This window comes from Saccopteryx leptura, chromosome 1 (genome assembly GCF_036850995.1).
Source record: "Saccopteryx leptura isolate mSacLep1 chromosome 1, mSacLep1_pri_phased_curated, whole genome shotgun sequence".
Lineage (NCBI taxonomy): Eukaryota > Metazoa > Chordata > Mammalia > Chiroptera > Emballonuridae > Saccopteryx > Saccopteryx leptura.
The window spans coordinates 199041430-199062141 of record NC_089503.1 but is presented as its reverse complement, the minus strand read 5'-3'; the positions used below and the strand labels follow the sequence as shown (position 1 = coordinate 199062141).

At 45.7% G+C, this 20712-nt stretch overlaps 2 protein-coding genes across 4 annotated transcripts; one reads left to right on the top strand and one right to left on the bottom strand.

Annotated features, from left to right (window-relative positions):
• The first annotated feature begins 376 nt into the window (after positions 1 to 376).
• Positions 377 to 7321, top strand: CCNA2 (cyclin A2). Its single transcript, XM_066384627.1, has 8 exons — positions 377 to 800; positions 1566 to 1809; positions 4040 to 4152; positions 4348 to 4571; positions 5203 to 5410; positions 5796 to 5909; positions 6270 to 6403; positions 6708 to 7321. The coding sequence occupies exons 1-8, from the start codon at positions 597 to 599 to the stop codon at positions 6754 to 6756; spliced, it is 1290 nt and encodes a 429-aa protein (XP_066240724.1). The 5' UTR covers positions 377 to 596; the 3' UTR covers positions 6757 to 7321.
• On the bottom strand, positions 1566 to 19779 carry EXOSC9 (exosome component 9). 3 transcript variants are annotated; one of them, XM_066384614.1, is made up of 13 exons: positions 19619 to 19779; positions 19176 to 19270; positions 18343 to 18462; positions 18124 to 18226; positions 17092 to 17229; positions 14727 to 14809; positions 13368 to 13500; positions 12197 to 12285; positions 11458 to 11604; positions 10744 to 10922; positions 8216 to 8294; positions 5317 to 5385; positions 1566 to 1618 (listed from the first exon to the last, which is right to left on the bottom strand). In XM_066384614.1, exons 1-12 carry the CDS (start codon positions 19682 to 19684, stop codon positions 5352 to 5354), a joined length of 1266 nt encoding a protein of 421 aa, XP_066240711.1. In that variant the 5' UTR covers positions 19685 to 19779; the 3' UTR covers positions 1566 to 1618; positions 5317 to 5351. The 3 variants fall into 3 exon arrangements, with proteins under 3 accessions (XP_066240711.1, XP_066240701.1, XP_066240690.1); XM_066384604.1 differs by lacking the exon at positions 1566 to 1618 and having other exon boundaries at positions 5309 to 5385; XM_066384593.1 differs by lacking the exons at positions 1566 to 1618; positions 5317 to 5385 and adding an exon at positions 7444 to 7586.
• Positions 19780 to 20712: the final 933 nt, after the last annotated feature.

Sequence of the window (20712 nt, the reverse complement as noted above, 5' to 3'; positions counted from 1 at the left end):
GGGTGGCCAGGCCCGTCTTCAGACTTTGGGAAACAAGTCCGGCTAGCTCCTGGAAGTCCCGGAGCCGAAGGTCGCGTGGGCCCATTACTCATGGCGGAGCCCCAACCGGTTGGTGGTGGAGCTGCAGCCTCCGCCCCGGCCAGGGGGCCGCCCAGCGGCTCCATTTAAAGTCCGCGGCCCGCCTCCCGCCTCCCGCCGGGCGCAGGCGTTTCCCTCCCGCCGCCGTCTACGGCCCCGCCCCGCTCCTTCTTGTTTGCTGCCGCACCGCCTTCACTCGCCTGCGACGAGTCGCGCGAGTGACGTCACGCGCCCTGGGCCTCTTCATTGGTCCATTTCAATAGTCGCGGGATACTTGAACTGCATGAACAGCCGCCGCTCCGGCGCGCTGCTCGCTTGGTCCCGGGTTGTCCTTGCGCTCCACGGCCGACGGTGCCCGCGCCTTTGCAGCCTCCTCGGTTCCCGGCGATCCCGGCGGGCGGGCGGGCTGGCACGTGCTGCGGCGGGGGGCTACGGCTGGCGCGGTCTCCGGCGCGGCCGGACCGAGTGCACGCTGCTTGGCGCCGGGGGCTGATCCCGCCGTGTCCTCGGGAGCAGTGATGTTGGGCAACGCTGCGGCCCGCGAGGCGGACTCGGCCCTGCGAGCATTGCAGCAGACGGCGCCCGAAGAGGACCAGGAGAACGTCAACCCCGAGAAGACGTCGCCTGCCCAGCAGCCGCGGACACGGGCCGGGCTGGGGGCGCTGAAGGCCGGGAACCAGCGGGGTTCAGCGCCGCCGCCGCCAAGGCCCAAGACGCGACGGGTAAAGAGATAAGCGGTAGTTTTGCATGGGTTTAGCAGGCAAAGCAGAGGGGCGGGATGGCACCCCTTGCGCCTTTTTAGAGAGGTCTGGGTGTGGAGCCCCTGATCCCTGGTTTTCTGGCTTGGTGAGATGCCACTGGAGTAGTTTGGGTCTCCCATGAGCCTCCCGGCCAGCACTGTACGTTTGCCGCCTGTCTGCTCTCTCTTGGGGTCTTTTTCTTTACATAATGTGATCAAACCAAGCCTGCAACATGACTGGTCTCTGCCTGCCTCCGCGCCGTTTTGTGTTTTTAAACCCCAGGTCCCGCTCTGGGCCTCCTACTGTCTCTCCATCGAGGGAATTTAAGAGATTACCTCTACTTTAGGAAACGATATAAAAGAAAATATTTGCTTTTGGTAAATTCCGCCATTTTACCGGATTTGCTCTGTTGCTTCACCCCAGGGTAAAAGTGGTTAACCAACATATTTATGCCACCTCTTTCCTGAAGTGGTCATCTTTCTGCCACTCCATCCCTCTCGTGGTCTTGACTAGTTTTTCATAATTCCACTCTGTATGACTCAGACTCTCCCCTTTGTATAAATGCCTCTGACAAATTGGGTCATCCCTTCTTTTTCTCGACTACTCAAACTTCCTTCCCTGGATTTCATCCCTTTATAAAGTTTATTTTCCTGATAGAGTAGTTGGGAGGAAGAGCAGAGACTGAAACCCATAAGGGAAGAAAACAAAATTCCATTTAATAAGCTCAAAGGCAGTTGGTCTTTTTAGGTTGCAGCCCTCAAGGATCTTCCTGTAAATAGTGAGCGTGCCATTGTTCCTCCCTGGAAAGCAAACAGTAAACAGCCTGCATTTACCATTCATGTGGATGAAGCAGAAGAAGAGACTCAAAAGAGGCCAGGTGAATCTAAAAAACCAGAAGGTGAAGATGACCTGGCATTTAATTCAGCTATTATTTTACCTGAACCAAGAAAACCACTGGTACCTCTTGATTATCCAATGGATGGTAGTTTTGGTAAGTACTAATGAACATCTTTATCAAATTAATGTAATCATAACTATTAAATAGATGGATTAATGATATTTTGCATTTTAAGACATTGTCTTACCTGTTCCTTACTACAGAAGGAGTTAGGTTTAATTTCACATGTTTAGAAAGGGTGTCTTAGCTCTGCCCCCAGTTAATACATGTATGACCCAGTGGTCTACAAAAGGACCACAACCCAAATTGGGTGCTCCAGCCAGTACACTGCCAGTCTTTTATCAGTTGAACTAGATCTCAGACACGGATTTTAATCTGACCCTGGAAGTATCCCCACCGTTTTGATAATAGATTTCAATTATATTCATTCCTCAAACTCACTTGGTGCACACTGCTTTCTAGAGTCCTCTGAGGCTGCAGCTTTGTATGTTGTATTATCTAACATCTCTTCCGGGTTTTCCATTTTGTTTTCTGTGAAACCAGTCTGAGCAATCCTCTGTACCAGAGAGGAACACTGTTTTCCTGTGAGTCAAGAGTTAAACCTTGGGCATTTGTACTTAACCGCACATCAATGGAGTAGCTGAACGAGGTAGCTGTGCCCGCAGTGCGTGCTGCTTGCTTCAGTGTGGGGGGCTGTTGAGTCACAAGGCAGCTCACTAAATCCAATTATCGTTTTCCTTTTAGTTCTATTGGTGACAGGTGGGTCCAGGAGGAGCAGGAAAGTTTATATATACTGCTCACAAAAATTAGGGGATATTGCAAAATGAATATGAAGCGGTTAAAAAAAGAAGCATTTGATTTTTTATTTTTCTGAAGTGAGAAGTGAGGAGGCAGACTCCCGCATGTGCCCAACCGGGATCCACCCGGCATGCCCACCAGGGGGCGATGCTCTGTTGCATCCTGAGCCATTCTGGCACGAGGCAGAGGCCATGGAGCCGTCCTCAGTGCCTGGGCCAACTTTGCTCCAATGGAGCCTTGGCTGTGGCAGGGGAAGAGAGAGAAAGGAAGGAGAGGGGGAAGGGTGGAGAAGCAGATGGATGCTTCTCCTGTGTGCCCTGGCTGGGATTTGAACCCAGGACTTCCACACACGGGGCTGACGCTCTACCACTGAACCAGCCAGCCAGGACTGAAGCATTTGATTTTTTATTAAACAAGAATATCAGAAAAGCAAATGACAAGTCAAAGAAAGTTGTTTGATTATACAGATGAGATGTAAAACCAGTTTTTATTTCATTGGTGAAAATGCACTATAAAAACGGCAGAAAGTGGCCCTTGCTGATTGGCTCAGTGGGGATGGCTCTGTGGCCTCTGCCTCAGGCACTAGAATGGCTCTGGTTGCAACAGAGCAACGCCCCAAATGGGCAGAGCATTGCCCCCTGGTGGGCATGCCAGGTGGATCCCAGTTCAGCGCATGCGGGAGTCTGACTGCCTCCCCGTCTCCAACTTCAGAAAAATACAAAACAAACGGCAGAAAGTATCTGCACATTCCCTGATCCCCTAATTTTTGTGAGCAATATATTTTTGTGTATAATTTGCAACAAATTTTTACCTCAAAATGAGCCTTAAAGTGAAAATAATGATGTTCTTTGCTTCAAAAGATAATTTAAAATTACAAAAGATGAATTACTTGTTGCATGTAGTGTTAGCCCCACTTCTAGTTATTGCCTAGATTGTGCTTTAAATACCTCAGACTTGGGGGTCTGCAAACTCATCAGGCAAATCTTATATATTATCTCAGAACATGGATTTTTACCCTATCCTAATAGAACCACTGTGCCAATTTCTCTCATGGAAGATGAATGATGTTCTAACAGTATTTTTCAACTGCTGGTCCGCAGACTGATCCATCAGAAATTTTGTGCCGGTCTACGAAAAAGTTAACCACCCTGATGCTGTATGAAGATTATAGACCCAGTGATCTTAGTCAGATTCGCTTATGCTCAGGGTGATTTCTGCCTTACAGGTCTCTGAAGTCATTTTTCTATTTTCACCAGTCCCCAAGTGTAGAAAGGTTGAAAACCACTGCATACCTGATCCTCATACTTACTTTTCCATTATTGTCCTCTCTGTATTTTTACTTGTTCGTTAAATTCATTCTAAGTTAAGTGGACAGAGGGTACTGAAATCAGAGTGAAATGTACTGTATCCTTTGTCATGTGTGAGATCAATGCTTTGGCAGTGTGGGACTTGCAAGGGCTGTCACTTCTGGCTATGAAGTAGAAAATTGGGCAGTGACCTTAACTGTTCGTTTGTATTCTCCCAGAGTCACCACACACTATGGACATGTCCATTGTATTGGAAGATGAAAAGCCACTGAGTGTTAATGAAGTCCCAGACTACCATGAGGACATTCACACGTACCTCAGGGAAATGGAGGTAAAGCTCAGAATCCACCTTCTGTACTTGTATTGATTCAGTGCGGTGAAATGGAAATGGAGAGGATGTTAAGCTTTTTAACTGCCAGTGTGTTACTCTAATGTTACACTTGGGTTTCTGGTGTGTAGCAGCTGTGTTAAGATAGAATCATCTAACTGTGGTGTTTAACACTGTGCTAAGTGACTTTCTCCACAGATTAAATGTAAGCCTAAAATGGGTTACATGAAGAAACAGCCAGACATCACCAACAGTATGAGGGCTATCCTCGTGGACTGGTTAGTTGAAGTAGGAGAAGAATATAAACTGCAGAATGAGACCCTGCACTTGGCTGTGAACTACATCGATAGGTTCCTTTCCTCCATGTCTGTGTTGAGAGGAAAACTTCAGCTGGTGGGCACTGCTGCTATGCTGCTAGCCTCGTAAGTCAGCTTGCTTGGTTGGGTCAAAACTGATCAGAATCTGTGTAGAAAAGATACATGATTTTTAAGTGTGATGTACTGTTCCACAAGGCAGGGAGTTGGTGACTACTTCAGTGGTGACAGGTGTGGGGGTGAAATGCTTTTAACTTACGACATACTTTTTTCCAGATCTGGATCCCAGGGTACCTTGTTGAATAAACATACAGACTGGCCACATTTTAAAACACTAGGACTACTAAGTTTAAAACTGGTTCTCTGCATTAAAAGCACTTTCCAGCATATGAACAAAATCTTACCTTTATGAAAACTAAATTTTAAAGCAGTAACTAAGGAGAGTTCCTAAGTTTTCAGTTACTTGGTGAACTCTAGCACTGTTTCTGTCTTGAGATATGTCAGGCCTCTCATTTATTCTTTGGCTGCACTGGGAGAAATATTTAAAAGTCCCTATTGATCCAGGTCTTCTAATTAGCATCCACCCAGTCTCTACTAGAAAGGTCGGTCATCACTGGAAACAGGCGACTGGAGAGTGTGGGTTTTGGATTCATTCTGTGTTTTCTGCTAGAGGGATTTCAGAGTTGGGATAATACGCTTCTCTTTTAGGACTGATAACTTGAAACTTTTCTCATTGTAGAAAGTTTGAAGAAATTTACCCCCCAGAAGTAGCAGAGTTTGTGTACATTACAGATGACACCTATACCAAGAAGCAAGTTCTCAGAATGGAGCACCTTGTTCTGAAAGTCCTTACTTTTGACTTGGCTGCACCCACAGTCAATCAGTTTCTCACCCAGTACTTCTTGCACCAGCAGCCTGCAAACTGCAAAGTGGAAAGTTTAGCAATGGTAAGTTCATTTGTTGAAGCAAGATTCTTAGGTCACAGGGGCAAGCTGTGGTTTCATTATACAGTCGGGATTTAATATTTCAGGGACAGGTTCATAATGCAGTATGGAAGAAAGCATAAGGTTGGCAAACTATAATCGAAATGAAAGTCTTGGGAAATGGTAGCCAGGAGCATTGTTTTAAAAGTTATTAAGAGGAAAAATAGGGGAAGAGAATGGAACAAAGCACTGTGATAGTGGATACCTCTGTAAGATGAGGCTGAGATTTCTTTTTCCCCCGAATGGTTGCTGTACAGTTAGAGTTAAAGCCAGGAAAAGAGGTCAGGAGGCAAAGATTGGAGGTTTGAATTCTGGGGCTCTTGTGATCAGACATTGCTCTTCATTGCAGTTTTTGGGAGAGTTAAGTTTGATAGATGCGGACCCGTACCTCAAGTATTTGCCGTCGGTTATTGCCGGAGCAGCCTTTCATCTGGCACTCTACACTGTCACGGGACAGAGCTGGGTACGTATGACGTCCTCACATATCACCCCTGTGATGTCAGTGCTTGTATTAGATTAGTGAATAAACTGTCCTCTACAGCTGGTGGTTGCTAGCTGTCCTGACCGTGGAAAAGTGTGCAACACTGTTTAAGCATCTTTCTGTTGGGTAGAAAGCTTAGTAATTGGATTTGAAAGGTGTGATTCAAGAATTCTGGCCATCCACCCTGCCGCAGGGAGAACAGTAAAAGCGATCCCAGTCAGCAAAAACAAGACGAGTGCTGGCTTGAGAAAACGGGGAGATGTTAGTCTGAGTTCTGAGACTCAGCAGCTCCAGCTCAGTGCCGATCAGAGCTTCAGGGTCTGCTCTTGTCCCCCTCCGCAGCCCGAATCCTTGGTCAAGAAGACTGGGTACACCCTGGAGAGTCTGAAGCCCTGTCTCCTGGACCTGCACCAGACCTACCTCAGGGCACCACAGCACACACAGCAGTCCATCCGAGAGAAGTACAAAAACCCCAAGTAAGACCATGTGATCTACTGCAGGAAGCTGGCTACCGCCGGCAGGCGGGCGGTTGCCAGGGCCTTGATTTGAACTTGGTTCAAGGACGGGCAGACTGGATACGGCCTCCTTAGAAGCTGTTCCCAGGAGGGCACTTACTCCTGTCCTGTACTGAGGGCAGAAGTTTGGGGCAGGCACCTGTCTCTTTGCCCAGACGATGGTTTTATATAACAATTTACTCAATTGGATAAAAATCGGATTTTTTAATTCCTAGTATATTCCTTCAGTGAATGTTTACTAAAATGGATTTCTTCCTGCTTACAGGTATCATGGTGTTTCTCTGCTTATCCCACCGGAGACACTACACGTGTGACAGTGAAACACTGCCTGTTTTCTGAGACTTACTCTCTCAGAGTGTATGCTGTACAGTTTTTATCTTAGGTTTTAATTTTACAATCATTTCTGAGTACAAAAGTTATGGTCAGGTACAAATTATGGTATCTATTGCTTTTTAAATGGTTTTAATTTGTGTATCTTTTGTACATGTAACTATCTTAGATACGTGGCTAATTTTAAGTGGTTTTGTTAAAGTATTAATGATACCAGCCGTCAGGATAATAAGTATTAATAAATTGATTTGGAAAACTTGGTTTGTAAGTCAAATTTAATTTGAGGTAAAAATTTGACTTCAGGATTTCACTCGGAAAAATTAATTTCTTATAGGGACAGGGAAGACGTCTAAAATTTTAAAGATTGTAACTGTATTTTATGGTTTCAGGAAAGCATTTTCCTAAGCCCCTGGACCACTTGCTGACTTGCACAATGTCAGCGTGTCTGGAATGAATCTGCTTGTCCCTCAGTTGTGACAAGTCTGAGACTCAGTCCTTTGTCCACTGAGAAAACACTGCTCCATCCTCGTCGACTTTCACTTTACTGAAGTGACAATTATTTAAAACCCGTTAAGTTCTCCAGAAAGTTTATTAACAGCATAATGTAAGAATACATAGATAAAGAAATTACTAGATTTTATAATGGATTTGTGAATAAAAAATTCTTCTGGTTGCTAGCACTTAAATAAATATCCATTTAATAGTTACATACACAAATACAACTATATGGCTTTAATTAGCAGTTTTCTTTTTTCTCTTTTTCACTGGCTTTTTACTTGGGGCTTTTTCTTGTTTTGTACTGACAGTCTGTGTTCTGTGAATAAAGTAAATGAACAGTTTACTGTCAGAGTGCTAGTACTAGAAGCTGGTTCCATGGATGACTCACCCCATTGTTCCTGTTTGATCTGGATCACAGAATTTGGAGAACTATGATAGTAAAAGACAGTGGCTTTGAAAGTCATCCAAACAAGGCCCTGGCCAGCTGGCTCAATGGTACTTCAGCCCAGCTTGTGTAAGTCCTGGGTTTGATTCCCAGTCAGGGCTCACAGAAGCAACCATGTGCTTCTAGACCCTTCCCCCTCCCCTTTCTTTCTCCATCTCCTGCAGCCATGGCTTGAATGATTTGAGCAAGTTGGCCCAGGGTGCTGAAGATGGCTCCATGGCCTCACCTCAGGCACTAAAATAGCTTGGATGCCAAGCAATGGAGCAGCAGTACCAAACAGGCAGAGCATCGCCCAGTAGGGAGCTTCCCAGGTAGATCCTGGTTGGGGCGCATGCAAGAGACTGGCCTGCCTCCCTTAAAAAAAAAATAAAGACATCCAGTTTTATAGAATTAGGTTCTACTGTTCATAATCCTCAGGTAAAAGAAACCAAACAGATTTCTAGTAAGTGATGTCTTTGTTTACGGTAGGGTAAGATGAGAAATAAACCAGAAATTGTTACCTTATTTTCTTCGGATTCTTGTCTGGCTCTAAAATGATCATTTCTTCTTCTTCACTGTCTGACAGCACTATAGGGGTATCTTTAAGAAAATGTTCAGAAGCAGTAAGTACAGGCATACCTCACTCCACTTGGCTTTACCTAGAAGACTCGCTTTTTACAAATTGAAGGTTTGTGGCAACCTTGAGTTGAGCCAGTCTATCTGCACCATTTTCCAACAGGCTCAGATGATGGTTAGCATTTTTTAACAAGGTGTTTTTAAATATATGTACATTTGTTTTATTTATTGAGAAGCAAAATCTATGACTTGTGTTGTGAGGGTCTGGAAGCAAGCCTGCAGTCTGAGGTCAGCCTGTGATTTCGGGGACATTTTCCAGTTGGTTTCTGTGTCAGCAACTTTAAAACTGTCCACACAAAGCAAGCCCAGCTACCCTGGGTGCAGGCTGACAGAGGAGAGCTACTTATAACTCCTGGAACTTTGAAACAACAGGTCCTTTCGTCCCCCAAATAGTTTTTAATTACATAACCATTTGGTACAACTGTAAAAATATATAATACAACTGTAAAAATATATAAATTCCCCCCTTAATTCACTTTACAGTCAATATACCAATCAAACTACTTGTGCTACTCTATAAAGTACCATGGCTTCTCTTAGAATTTGCAAATTTTAAAGATCTAAGTTTTTAATTTCTCCATTATAAACAACACTGCAAAGAAAATACCTAGAAGCACAACTGTTGGGTCAAAAGGCATATATATTCTAAGATACTGACAAATCCCTCCAGAAGTATTGTTCCAGTTTATACTGCAAAGAACCCACTTTCCTCTACAACCCTGCCAATGCTGGTGTGTTAATATTACCCAGCACAATCTTATTTTTTGCTTTGAATTTTATTACTACCAAGGTTGGCATATGTAATTGGCCATTTAGAGAATGACTTTGTACCTGTTGCTCATTCTCTCCTGAGTCTTTTGCGTATCAGTTACAGAAAAACGGTTCACACGTATATAAAGGAGCCTATGCAAGGATGCTAAGTAAAAAATGCTATCAACACCAGTAAGGGAATGACAAAACCAACTAGTGACATATTCAACACTAGAGTTCGATACAGCATTTAAAGACTGGCTGATGAGTGTGTCATTACATGGAAAGCCTAAACTCCTGTAAATATATATACAGTAAAGAAACACATGGACCAAGAGCTGGACAGGTGATGCCAAACAAGTGACTGACGATCCCAGTCAAACAGGACTGTTACCCACAAAAACCCCAGCACTTGGGACTGTCTCCGGACAGGAATGTCCTTCCTCAAAGGAGGGGCCGCCCAGTGTCAGACTGGCGGGGCACCCTTTAGTTCTCCCGCTGTATGCCCACACCCTACTCGGGTGACTTCTGCTTTGACCACATTGTTGTAGGCCTAGCAAGAATTTGGTCTTAAAAAAAAATCCACAGGTAAAAACAATTCTCTAGTTCTTTGGCTTTCAGAATGCAAGGAACACCTGGGACTACTGGTATTCCAGATAATTCTAGAATTTTGTACTAGTACTGTTCTCATGTGGAAGTCACATGTGGCTATTTCATTTTATATCAACCAGAATTAAAATTCAGACTTTCTCAGACACACGAGCATATCTCCAGTGCTCAGCAGCGACACGTGGCTAGTGGTGCTCTGGCGTCAGAGCAGACGCAGGACACGCCTGGCGCTCTGGTGTCAGAGCAGACGCAGGACACACCTGGTGCTGCTGATGTGCTATTGCGATGGCACTGTTCCAACATGTGGCACACTACAGGCTTTATTTCACTGTAGAAACCACAAAGAAAAGCAGGCCTAAGATCTTTATGAAACCTTGAAACTGGTCCAGACAGATATAAGGAAAATGAGAACAAAACTTTAAATTAAAAATGCAACTGCCCTGGTCAGTTGGCTCAGTGGTAGAGCATTGGCCTGGCGTGTAGGAGTCCCAGGTTCGATTCCCGGCCAGGGCACACAGAAGAAGCGCCCATCTGCTTCTCCACCCCTCCCTTCTTCTCTCTCTCTTCCCCTTCCACAGCCAAGGCTCCATTGGAGCAAAGTTGGCCCGGGTGCTGAGGATGGCTCTGTGGCCTCTGCCCAAGGCGCTGGAGTGGCTCTGGTCACAGCAGAGCGACACCCCGGATGGGCAGAGCATCGCCCCCTGGTGGGTGTGCCGGGTGGATCCCGGTCGGGCACATGCGGGAGTCTGACTGCCTCCCTGTTTCCAGCTTCAGAAGAAAAAAACAAAACTATATTGATATACCAAAGAGCTACCACTCCAAAGACAAGCATCCTCTCAGGAAAGAATGGAGCTTCCCGTGCAGTTAGCTACCAGGTTGGCAGAAACTGAAATTCCACGAGCCCCTCTACAAACAGGAACTACTAACATAAAATTAAGGTCCCTACCTTGCGGATACTGCAGTCTGTAAGTAGGGACAGGTGACATACACAACTTCCTATCTGACTTGTGTCTCACATAATACCAGACTAGTAACAGGAATCAAGTGCACCTACCCTGGCTTCCGGAATTGGAGGCCTCTGGTGCAGTGTCCACTTCCGCACCATCGAGAAGGACGGCTTCATCGCTGCCCGTGTCCTCCTCTTCCTGCTCGGACTCCTCAGGGTCACCCCAGGAGTTTTCCACTCCTCCGATCTGGGCAGTTCCAGGGCTCCATAGCAAAGGTTTAGAAACACTGAACAGTTAAGGAAATGGAGTAACAGAAACACTGCTATTTGATGCAGTGCTGAAAAAACGAGAATGCAAGTTTTAAGCTAGAAGTGGGCCTATTTACTAAGAGCTATCCCATGGCGGGCTGAACAACGAAGAAGAGTACACGTGGATCTCAGGTAAGAGTTTATGGAAATAATGGTGAGAAACAGACCAGCTTTGAACACTTCAGCTGTATAGTAATGAATCTGGTAGAGAAAAAAATGTGTGGAGTAGTGTAGAGGGCCTGACCATGCCAGAGATCAGAGATTAAAGAACAGTTTTCCAGAGGCAAATGAAATGCTATACGTTAGTTCTTAAAATAGAGAATTTTCTGGGTCTTGTAGGAGAGCTGACAAGGTGGGTGTCAGACCATGGATGCACTGACTTGTCACTACCTTGTGCTGTGAATGTTTCCTCTGACAAAGTGCAGTAACCCAGGAGACAGGTGCACGCCCTGCACAGCCCTGCACCCCAGTGGCATGCCTCCTCGTATACTACCTCCCCCCAAGTGAAGATACACTTCTGGAGGCGGCTCGGTTTCAGCGATGATTTCCTCCGCTTTCTCCTCCACGTCAGAGGTGTCAACAGGGGCCTCCTCCATTTTAAATGTTGTGATCCTTTGATTTGCTATCGACTCTGCAAAGCCAAACTTTCCACCTTCTTTCCTGTGTGGGTGGGGTTTTTTTTGGGGGGTGGGTGGGTGATAGAAGACAGAAAAAGGAAACAAATGAACTATTTTATCCTTTTGATGAGAAATACTAGAATAGTTATTTGACTAACTTAACCTCACAGACTTTTGCCTATCAGGAGAAACAACACAACACTCCTCCGTAGAGAACAGCTTGTTGGCCCATGAGCTGGGCACGTGCTCTGGGCTGAAAGCACGTTACCCTCTGACCCTCACACCAGCTGTCCCAGGAGGCACCACAGGGTGCTGGGCTACACAGCCTGCTCAGTGTCACAAGGTGAGAACGTGGGAATCGACCCAGTTTGTGTTCTTTCCGTTCATGTGAGTTACTAGATTCTTTTCCTAAGAAAATGTTAAATAAGGAAAATATGTGGCTTTTCGATACGGACTGTTTTGATTGGACTATGCTACAACAAACAATCCAATCAACTTTCAAATACAGTATATTCAACTGAGATGAACAGAAAAGATCCACATAAGATCCACATGTGTGGTTACCCTCGTATAAGAAGGATCTTTAACAGAGAAGTCTATAAAAAGACTATTTAGTTTGACAGTACTAAACTCACCTAACTTTCCGGTCATTCTCCAAAGCCTTCTGAATGAGCTCTGTGATTTCCGCAGCTTTCACACCAGCTATTTTACTACATCTCAAAACCTATTTATAAAAGTGAGTTGTTATTTAAAGACAACAAACCAAATATTTTCTCTAACAAGACCAAGAACATGAGGTTAGTTTTTCTAACTTTATCATTTAAGCTTGACTGTTTTTGATTGATTTGAGAGAGAGAGAAAGGGAAGGAAGGTGGAGAGGGAGAGAGAGAGAGGACATCCATCTGCATGTGCCCTTACTGGGGATTGAACCCATACTTTTGCATATGGAGATGATGCTCTAACCAACTTGAGCTCTCCAGCCAGGGCAACCCTGACTTCTTTTCAAATGTGAAAACACAAGCCTAAAATGTCCCTGTGACACTGACAGACAGCACTGAGGCCCCAGACGTATATCACATGTCCAGGGCGTCCTAACTTCCTTCTGTGGGAGGGCCTCCGCCCCGGGGCCACACATGGCTGCACAGCGTTCCTGGAAGCTTTCGGAAAGCACAGACCTTGGGCTGCCGGTACCTCCTGGAAGTGTCGCTCAGAAACGGGGATCGGGGATCGGGAGTGGTCGTGATGCTGGTGACGGTGATAAGAACAACTTACTGCACACTTAACACATGCTATACAGTACAACGCATCTATTTATCATATTCTAACAACAGGTACCCACAGTAACGTTACTCCCTATTTTACAGATGAAGAAACTGAGGCATGCAGATACGAAACCATCAGCAAGAGGTCAGGCAGCGTATTGCAGGCAGAGCTGGAGTCCCGAGGAAGGCAGCTTGTGTGCCCGAGCCTACGCTGGGGCCCTGAGGTCCCTTTTCTACAAGCCCCGTGTGAATCTGAGAGGGGACTGGATCTGAGAACTGCTACTGTACCCAAATTCTAGAAAGAAAGCTATTTTTGGCACTTTATTTAAATACAAGTATGCATCTCTGTCCTCACTGGAAAGTAGAGTGTCCTCTGCCTACAAAGGTTAGGCCCCTGAGTGGCTGGGAGGAAAGAAGACACCTTGTAGCTACTGGTCCAGAGAGCATCCCCCCAGCTTCTAACCCATCCCAGAAGCCATCACGCAGACACCCTGCTGGGTGTCATCAGGCACAGCCTGTCCTCCCCGACAGGAAGAGCACAGACCTGCTCTTTCAGCAGCATGATGCCGCCGCTGGACTGGATGGTGCAGATCTCCCGGTGCTTGTTCACAGCGATCACCAGCAAGCCGTCCATGACGCGCTCTTCTCGCTCACTAGGGTCCACCAACAAAAATGTTCTAAAATGAATGTGAAATGGACCTGAACAGATCTGAGGCCGAATCCTTGACAATTTTAAGATAATGGATATTTCTGAATGATGGCATTAATAATAAAGTCAACGCAATGAAGGTCTAAGTTTGTGGATCTGAGTCATTTTAATGGGAAAAGATACAAGAGAATTTTTGTTTTTATGGACACAAAATAATGCTAAGTGGATACTGCTATTACATAAAATCACATTAAGTTTATCATGGTTTTATTTAAATAATATGTAATAAAAATCTAATGTTATCACTTCAATTAAATAACTTGTGGCTCATTAATAAAAACTTAGAGAACATCAATTTGATTAAAGTCTCCCTAGTGGATCAAATTCTTCTAGGTTCTGCTAATGGGTCATTTAAAATATCCTGTATTTATTCACTGATGGTGGCCCCTAGTCACAGGCAGTTACTGAGCCCTTGAAATGTGGCTAGTCCAAGCTTAGATGTGCTATGAGTGTACAATACAGGATTCAAAGATTTAGTAGAATTAAAAGACAGTGTTGCATGAATAATTTTTAAGATATTGGTGACATATTAGAATATCTTAGATATATTAAGTAAAATAAATTATATAAAATTTAAATTTTCCTGATCCTTTTTATTGTTAAAATATCTTCCTTATATCTCCCTTTGTTTTTTACAGAGATGGAAGGCCCAGGCTTTCACATGAGGGCGCACTGCGTGGCCCCAGGATGCCCAGTGAGGGGAGTGTGTGCACACTGCTGGGGCAGAGGGAGCCCAGGGCTGCCCATGCGCGGACCATTCTCCCTCCCGAGACCTGATCCCAGAACTACGCAGTCCAGACAACATTCTCCAGAGTCCCGCTTCCATTGATCCATCGTGATTCTCACCCCTTTCCCCAACAAGAGCGCGGCGTGCAGTTCTCATAACACCCGCACACCTCTAGGGAAGACAAGGCACTACCGTGTGGCAGTCAACTCATAAATTTATGATACACCATGAGAAGAAAAAGGCGGAATCTCTTCATTATAGAAGAGTTTGTCACTTCTATCAAGAAAGCTCTCTGCCCCTAAAGCCTTTGCATAGGAAGGGCTAAAATGATAAATGCATGGTTCTTTTCTAAGCTATCACGTGCTTAACTATTACAGGAGGGCTCGCTCACCTGTCCAGGAGTGAGAATGCCCCTCTCAGCTGCGTTCCCACATTCCCACAGCCTGTGATGGGGACGAGACACCTACCCTTGCTGGAAGAAGGCAAAGCTGACGCACACGGGCACGTGGTGGACGCTCAACGGGACGGGGTCCCGCTCCTCCGGAGTGTACTGTTAGAAAAGGAAAGTCATCAACACACAAAACAGTCCTCTTGCACATCAAATAGTAAGATAAAAAATGAAACCCCGTGAGTCCTCAGTGAGCACCTAAATAACTTCTTTTAGAATTTACCTTACCCATCCGACTTGGCTCCACGTTGTTTCCCAACACGTGATGCATCTATCAGAAAGCTATACTGAGATACTTTATGTACCCGAAGGTCCAGTCATTGTAAGAATGTGATTCACTTTTCAGCATGCTTTTAATACGTTCGTAGTGATGTAACTATCTCCACAACCCAGTTTATCGTCATCTCTATGGCTCCTCCCCCACTTCTGAGCCTGTCTGCAGTCAACTCTCGCTCTCAGCCCCAAGCAACAGACCTACTTCCTGTCTCTACGTAATCTGCCTTCCCTGGGCACTGCCTAGAAGCGGAAGCAAACAATGGTTAGTCCTCTGCATCTGCCTTCTTTCAGCTCGCCATGTTTCACCCACCCCATGGGACACATCTCTGGTTTGGTCCTTCTACTGCTGAGTGGTACTCCATGGTATGGACAGACCACATCTTGTTTTTGCATTCACCAGCTCATAAACATCTGGATGCTGCCAGTTCTGGGCTATTACACATGTGCTATGAACATTCATATCAGTCTCAGAGTGAACACACACTTTGCTTTCCTTCTTCTTGAGCAGACTCCTAGGCATGGGATTTCGGGACTGCATACGTTTACACTTAGCTTTTCAAGAAACTGCCCAACTTTTCAACGCGGCTGTTCCATTTTACATTGCCACCAGCAATAACTTTAACTGGAACTGTATATTTCTTTGTCTATGAATCCCTCTCTACTCATTTTTACTTCCTTGTTCCATCTCCCTTCTCTAACAGAACATGCCTCTGTTGCTAGAAGAAAAAACAGCCTGACCAGGTGGTGGCGCAGTGGATAGAGCGTCGGACTGGGATGTGGAAGGACCCAGGTTCGAGACCCCGAGGTCGCCAGCTTGAGCGCGGGCTCACCTGGCTTGAGCAAAGAGCTCACCAGCTTAGACACAAGGTCGCTGGCTCCAGCAGGGGGTTACTCGGTCTGCTGAAGGCCCGCGGTCAAGGCACATGAGAAAGCAATCAATGAACAACTAAGAAGTCGCAACGCGCAACGAGAAATTGATGATTGACGCTTCTCATCTCTCTCCGTTCCTGTCTGTCTGTCCCTGTCTATCTCTGCCTCTGTAAAAAAGAAAAAACAAAACTCTTGTCCTCACCCCTAAGCCTTCATGAGCCTGCTCTGGTCTCAGGCCTGCAAGCAGCACAATGAATGAGTGCTTAGAGGGTGGGGCCTCTACTGTTTCCCTTTATAACTCCAGGACGCACACTACCACCACAGTGCACTTCCGTGACTCCAGCATGTAGTAAGTTAAAACGGACGTACCCGATATACAAGAGAAACACAACAAGCTGCACAGGCCAATGTTTTTCAAAATGTGGTCCTTGTACCTGCAGCATCAGTTCACCTGGGAGCTCTATTAGGGGCACAGTATCACAGACCCTACCCCCACCCTCCTGAGTGCGGAGCCTGGCAATATGTTTCACAAACCCTGCAGGAATTTTGATGGACTTTGCCAGAGTAACCACAAGCAACTCATGGTCCTGAGAATCATGTATCTGTTACACATGTGGCCCCTAAACTTAAGATAAACCCCTTTATCTAATGCTCAATCCAAAGACGTCATCTAGTTCCATTCAAGAAAGCCAGGTGAGGGTATACTTTTACTGACAGATACTTTTATTTTTTTTATTTTTACAGTGACAGAGAGTTAGAGAGAGGAATAGATAGGAACAGACAGAGAGGAATGAAGAGAGATGAGAAGCATCAATCATCAGTTTTTTGTTGCAACACATTAGTCGTTATTGCTTTCTCATATGTGCCTTGACCGTGGGGCTGCAGCAGACCGAGTAACCCCTTGCTCAAACCAGCGGCCTTGGGTCCAAGCTGGTGAGCTTTGCTCAAACCAGATGAGCCCGTGCTCAAGTTGGCGACCTCAGGGTCTCAAACCTGGGTCCTCTGCATCCCAGTCTGACGCTCTATCCACTGCGCCACCGCCCAGTCAGGCCAGATACTTTAATACAAGGGATTTAAGAGATTTCAAATAGAATTTTGACCATATGTAGCTTCTGCCATATAAATAGGTTTAGAACATACATAGTTTCCATCTACAAGACTTCACCAGTAACAAGCTGCCTGCACATCAAGGCTATCCATTCACTCGTGGGAGCATGGCTGATGTCGTGGGCACTTACCAGTGTTACTTCCTCTCCTTGGACAGACACATCAGGCCTTCGGAAGTGACACAAGGCGACAATTGCAGCAATGCTGGCAGCATCGATAATATTTCCATCGTGATTTAATAAATGTAAGTCCACACGTATCTGCCAAACCTGAATGTGAATTTAAAATAACAACAAAAAAAATCCTAGCTGATCACAAACAGTGGCTATGTAAAAGGAAATATAACACTGTGGCAATTTTTCTCTTGCTGTTAAAACATGGTAACTTTTTCTCTTGTTATCAATATAAGTATAATCAGAAAAATGTTAAACCAGACCAATATCTGAAATACCAATAGTTCACCCTTTTATGAGTCATCTGACAACAGGAAGGTATATGCTCTAAATATACAGAACCATTCCATATTCAATACTATTTCCCTGACTCCAAACCTAATTATGTTTTCATTGTTCTCCTAACTTAAAAATCTCAAACTCTTAGGTTTCACTTGACAATATTTATGACATAAGCACTGCAAATAGGAAATGTCCTATTCAAGTATGGAATGTGGAAAGGCTAAGTGACTTTTCTAGCGTCAAAAATACCCTAATTAAGAATCAAGTTCTAATGCCATCATGCAGAACAATTTGTTCAGAAGAAGATTCCCTATGTCTGCCTACGATTACTCACTGTATACATAGGTCAATAAACCTATCCAAATGAAGGATTCAGTCTGTCTGTCAGTTCTGCCTCCTTAAGGAAGACAGTACCTGCTTCTATCCACTCACTTAACACAAGAAAACAAATAAAAATGTATGAAAGACTACAAGCTCTTTGAATAAGACAGTTTCACACAAATTCAAGTTGCTATTTTCACAATGCTTTTTTGTCCATTCAGAAACATGACACAAAATTCTATGGGTGGCACTCAGGAACACGTGAAGTGAAGTGAACCAGTATAAAAATGAATTAACCTGAAGCTCTGAGAATTAATGTACAGATATCATGGTTCATGAATCAATAATATTCATCCTAAGATTAAGAATTCTGGGCACATTCCCCACCTTTTCACCAGCAACAACACACAGAGATTCAGTGTCTATACACTTCGAATTTCTTAGACATCTTTCCAAAAGACGATTCAACTTCACCAAGAGATCTGACTGTCTATGAAGATAAGAGTGGGTTAATGTCATGAAATGTACCACCAGACATTAACACAATACCTTGCTGCTGTTATATTTTCCTCTGGTTACAGTAGTTTAAGAAGAAGATTTAAATACCTGCCAGGTTCAAAAGCTGGGGCAGCCATCTGAGAGAGCTCAAGGTTAAAAAAAAGAATACCTTCTGTTGCCCTATTGAGTTTTGGCGAAACAAGTTCACAGGAAACCTGTCCAAGAACTCTGCAAAGATAAAGTACAAATCTGCTGACTAAATACATTTCCTTTCCAATTAAAATCAAACAAAACTAAAACAAATACTAATTAAGTTTTAATCTTACTGAGTAATAAAACACTCAGCATGATTTATCATTAGAGTTTGATATTACATATAAAGTACAGCAATAGAATATATACAGGAATAAAATACATATTGGCATACCCAGAGAAATGACAGGAAAAAAACCCCATCTCTTATTTATCATACTGATCATTCTACAGCTCCTTAAAAAAAAGGCCTTTGCTTCTTCTCTTTTCTAAAACAAGTATTCGTTGATAGAAGACAGCATTAAAACTTGAGACTTCTTAAAGCGTTTTCCTATGGCACACTTCACCAAAATTCACAACTTCCAAATGAATATTAAAAACCTACTTCCCATGTTCACTCCTCAGGAAAAAGAAGCAAGTAGGACCTACTTCCTGACAAGTTGTGCGAGAAATAGATTCGAGAACGATGGGATACCCATGTGACAGAAAATATATTTATGATTAAAAATGTCAAGTGTGACTATAAATAAAATATTTGCATTAAAGAAACCATACTCGTTTTTGGAAGCTAAAAAAAAAAATACTGTCCAGACTTTCTAGCTGCTCTGAAAACTGAGTTAACTGGGTTCTTTTGAACGCCCCCCCCACCCCCGCAACTGAGGTTCCATCAAATTTGCATCCTTTGTTACCTTGTTTTCCCAAGTTCCACAATACAGCATCCATAATCTGTTCCAAACGAGATCTTGATGTTCCTATAATCATAGGTTTGTCTGCCATCCAGCCGCTGTAAAGCACAACATTCATTTCGTTTATTCCTTGAATAATATTTGGTGAGCAACTGCTCTGAGCAGGCCTTGCACTAAGCACCTGGAGGCAAGTGGGATCCTAATCACTTCCGCACCCCACCCCGACACACACACACACACACACACACACACGCAAGTGGGATCCTAATCACCTCCGCAACCGCCGCCTCCCCCCCCCCCCACACACACACACACGAAAGTGGAATCCAGGAGCCCTCAACCCTTGAAAACAACTGACTGCAGTCAAATGCAACTCGGAGGGCCGGGAGCGGCCCACTTGTCCCGCAGGAGTCCCCGGGCCCCCCGAGTTCCCCGCGGCCGTTCACCTTCTTCTCCTCGATGGCGCGGAGGAGGAAGCGGCGCTCGCAGTTGGACAGCGGAGTCTCCTTCATGCTGTCGAGTCACGGGACACCGGGGCTCAGAGACGCCCTGCAGAGGACGAAGCAGCAGCCTGCCCACTAGCTTCCCGGTCGCTGGCGGCGCAGGCGCTGACGTCATCAAGGCTCGGCGTCCGGACGGGCGGAAGCGAGGATACGCGGCGCCACTGCGCAGGCTCGGAGCGAGAAAGCTGGCGGCGGCGGTAGGCGCGCTTCTCCATAAAAGTACCCATTTCTATTGCCTTGCAGTGTCGGCGCGGAGAGGACCCCGGAGAGAAGCCTCAGTGGTAGAAATGAGCTTCAGAGCAGCGCTCTCCTCCCAGCACCCTTTCCTCAGTTCTAGCGAGCGCGGCAGGTGGGACAGGCGCTTCCGCCGCCGGACAGGGCGGGACAGGGGCTCCCGCCACCGGACTGGGGCTCCCGCCTCCGGACGGTCGCCGCCGCGGGACAGCCGCTCCCGCCGCCGAACTGGGGCCCCCACCTCCCGACGGCCGCTCCCGTCGCCGGACAGAGCGGGACTGGGGTTCCCGCTGCCGGAGTCGTAACTGCCCTGGGCTGGAACGGACGTGCCGTGAGGTCCTCCGGTCTCCAGTCGCGTTACACCGACAGGCCCTTTCTCGGGCATCGACGAGCCTTGCTGTGTCGGGGCGGCCGGCCCATGGCTTTGGAGAGACCGCGTCCGGCAGTATCTTGGTGGGAGCAGGGACTCCGACCACGTGGCTCCAGGATGTGACTGCCGTTGGCTCCCTGCGGCCAGGTCAGGCCCCGTGCTTCAGTGTACTCCGCCTGCAAAACCGGCTGTGCTTATTATGGGGGTCAAAACGAGTCCGATGCTTAGAGCAACGCCTGGCGTGGCAGAAGCCCCAGGACTGCACTGTTTGCCTAGTACTGTTATTTCCATTTGCTTCCCAAGGGCTCCAGTCCGTTTCTTGGGTCTCTTCTCACATGTTTTTTTTTTTTTTTTTCTTTCCTTGTCCTACTGCGGGTAGGGTAGCCTCATGTGGCGCCCTTTGCAATGCATGTGCTCAACACGTTTCCTGCGT

Bases quoted from the DNA above. Each gene is read 5' to 3' on its own strand.
- EXOSC9 (XM_066384593.1), bottom strand. From the start codon at position 19,684: ATGAAGGAGACTCCGCTGTCCAACTGCGAGCGCCGCTTCCTCCTCCGC. The intron at 14,810-17,091 runs GTAAGTGCCCAC...CTTTTCTAACAG, and splicing joins AAGGAGAGGAAGTAACACTG to TACACTCCGGAGGAGCGGGA. The intron at 11,605-12,196 runs GTGAGTTTAGTA...CCACCCACACAG, and splicing joins GAGAATGACCGGAAAGTTAG to GAAAGAAGGTGGAAAGTTTG.
- CCNA2 (XM_066384627.1), top strand. From the start codon at position 597: ATGTTGGGCAACGCTGCGGCCCGCGAGGCGGACTCGGCCCTGCGAGCA. The intron at 801-1,565 runs GTAAAGAGATAA...TGGTCTTTTTAG, and splicing joins CAAGGCCCAAGACGCGACGG to GTTGCAGCCCTCAAGGATCT. The intron at 4,572-5,202 runs GTAAGTCAGCTT...TTCTCATTGTAG, and splicing joins GCTGCTATGCTGCTAGCCTC to AAAGTTTGAAGAAATTTACC.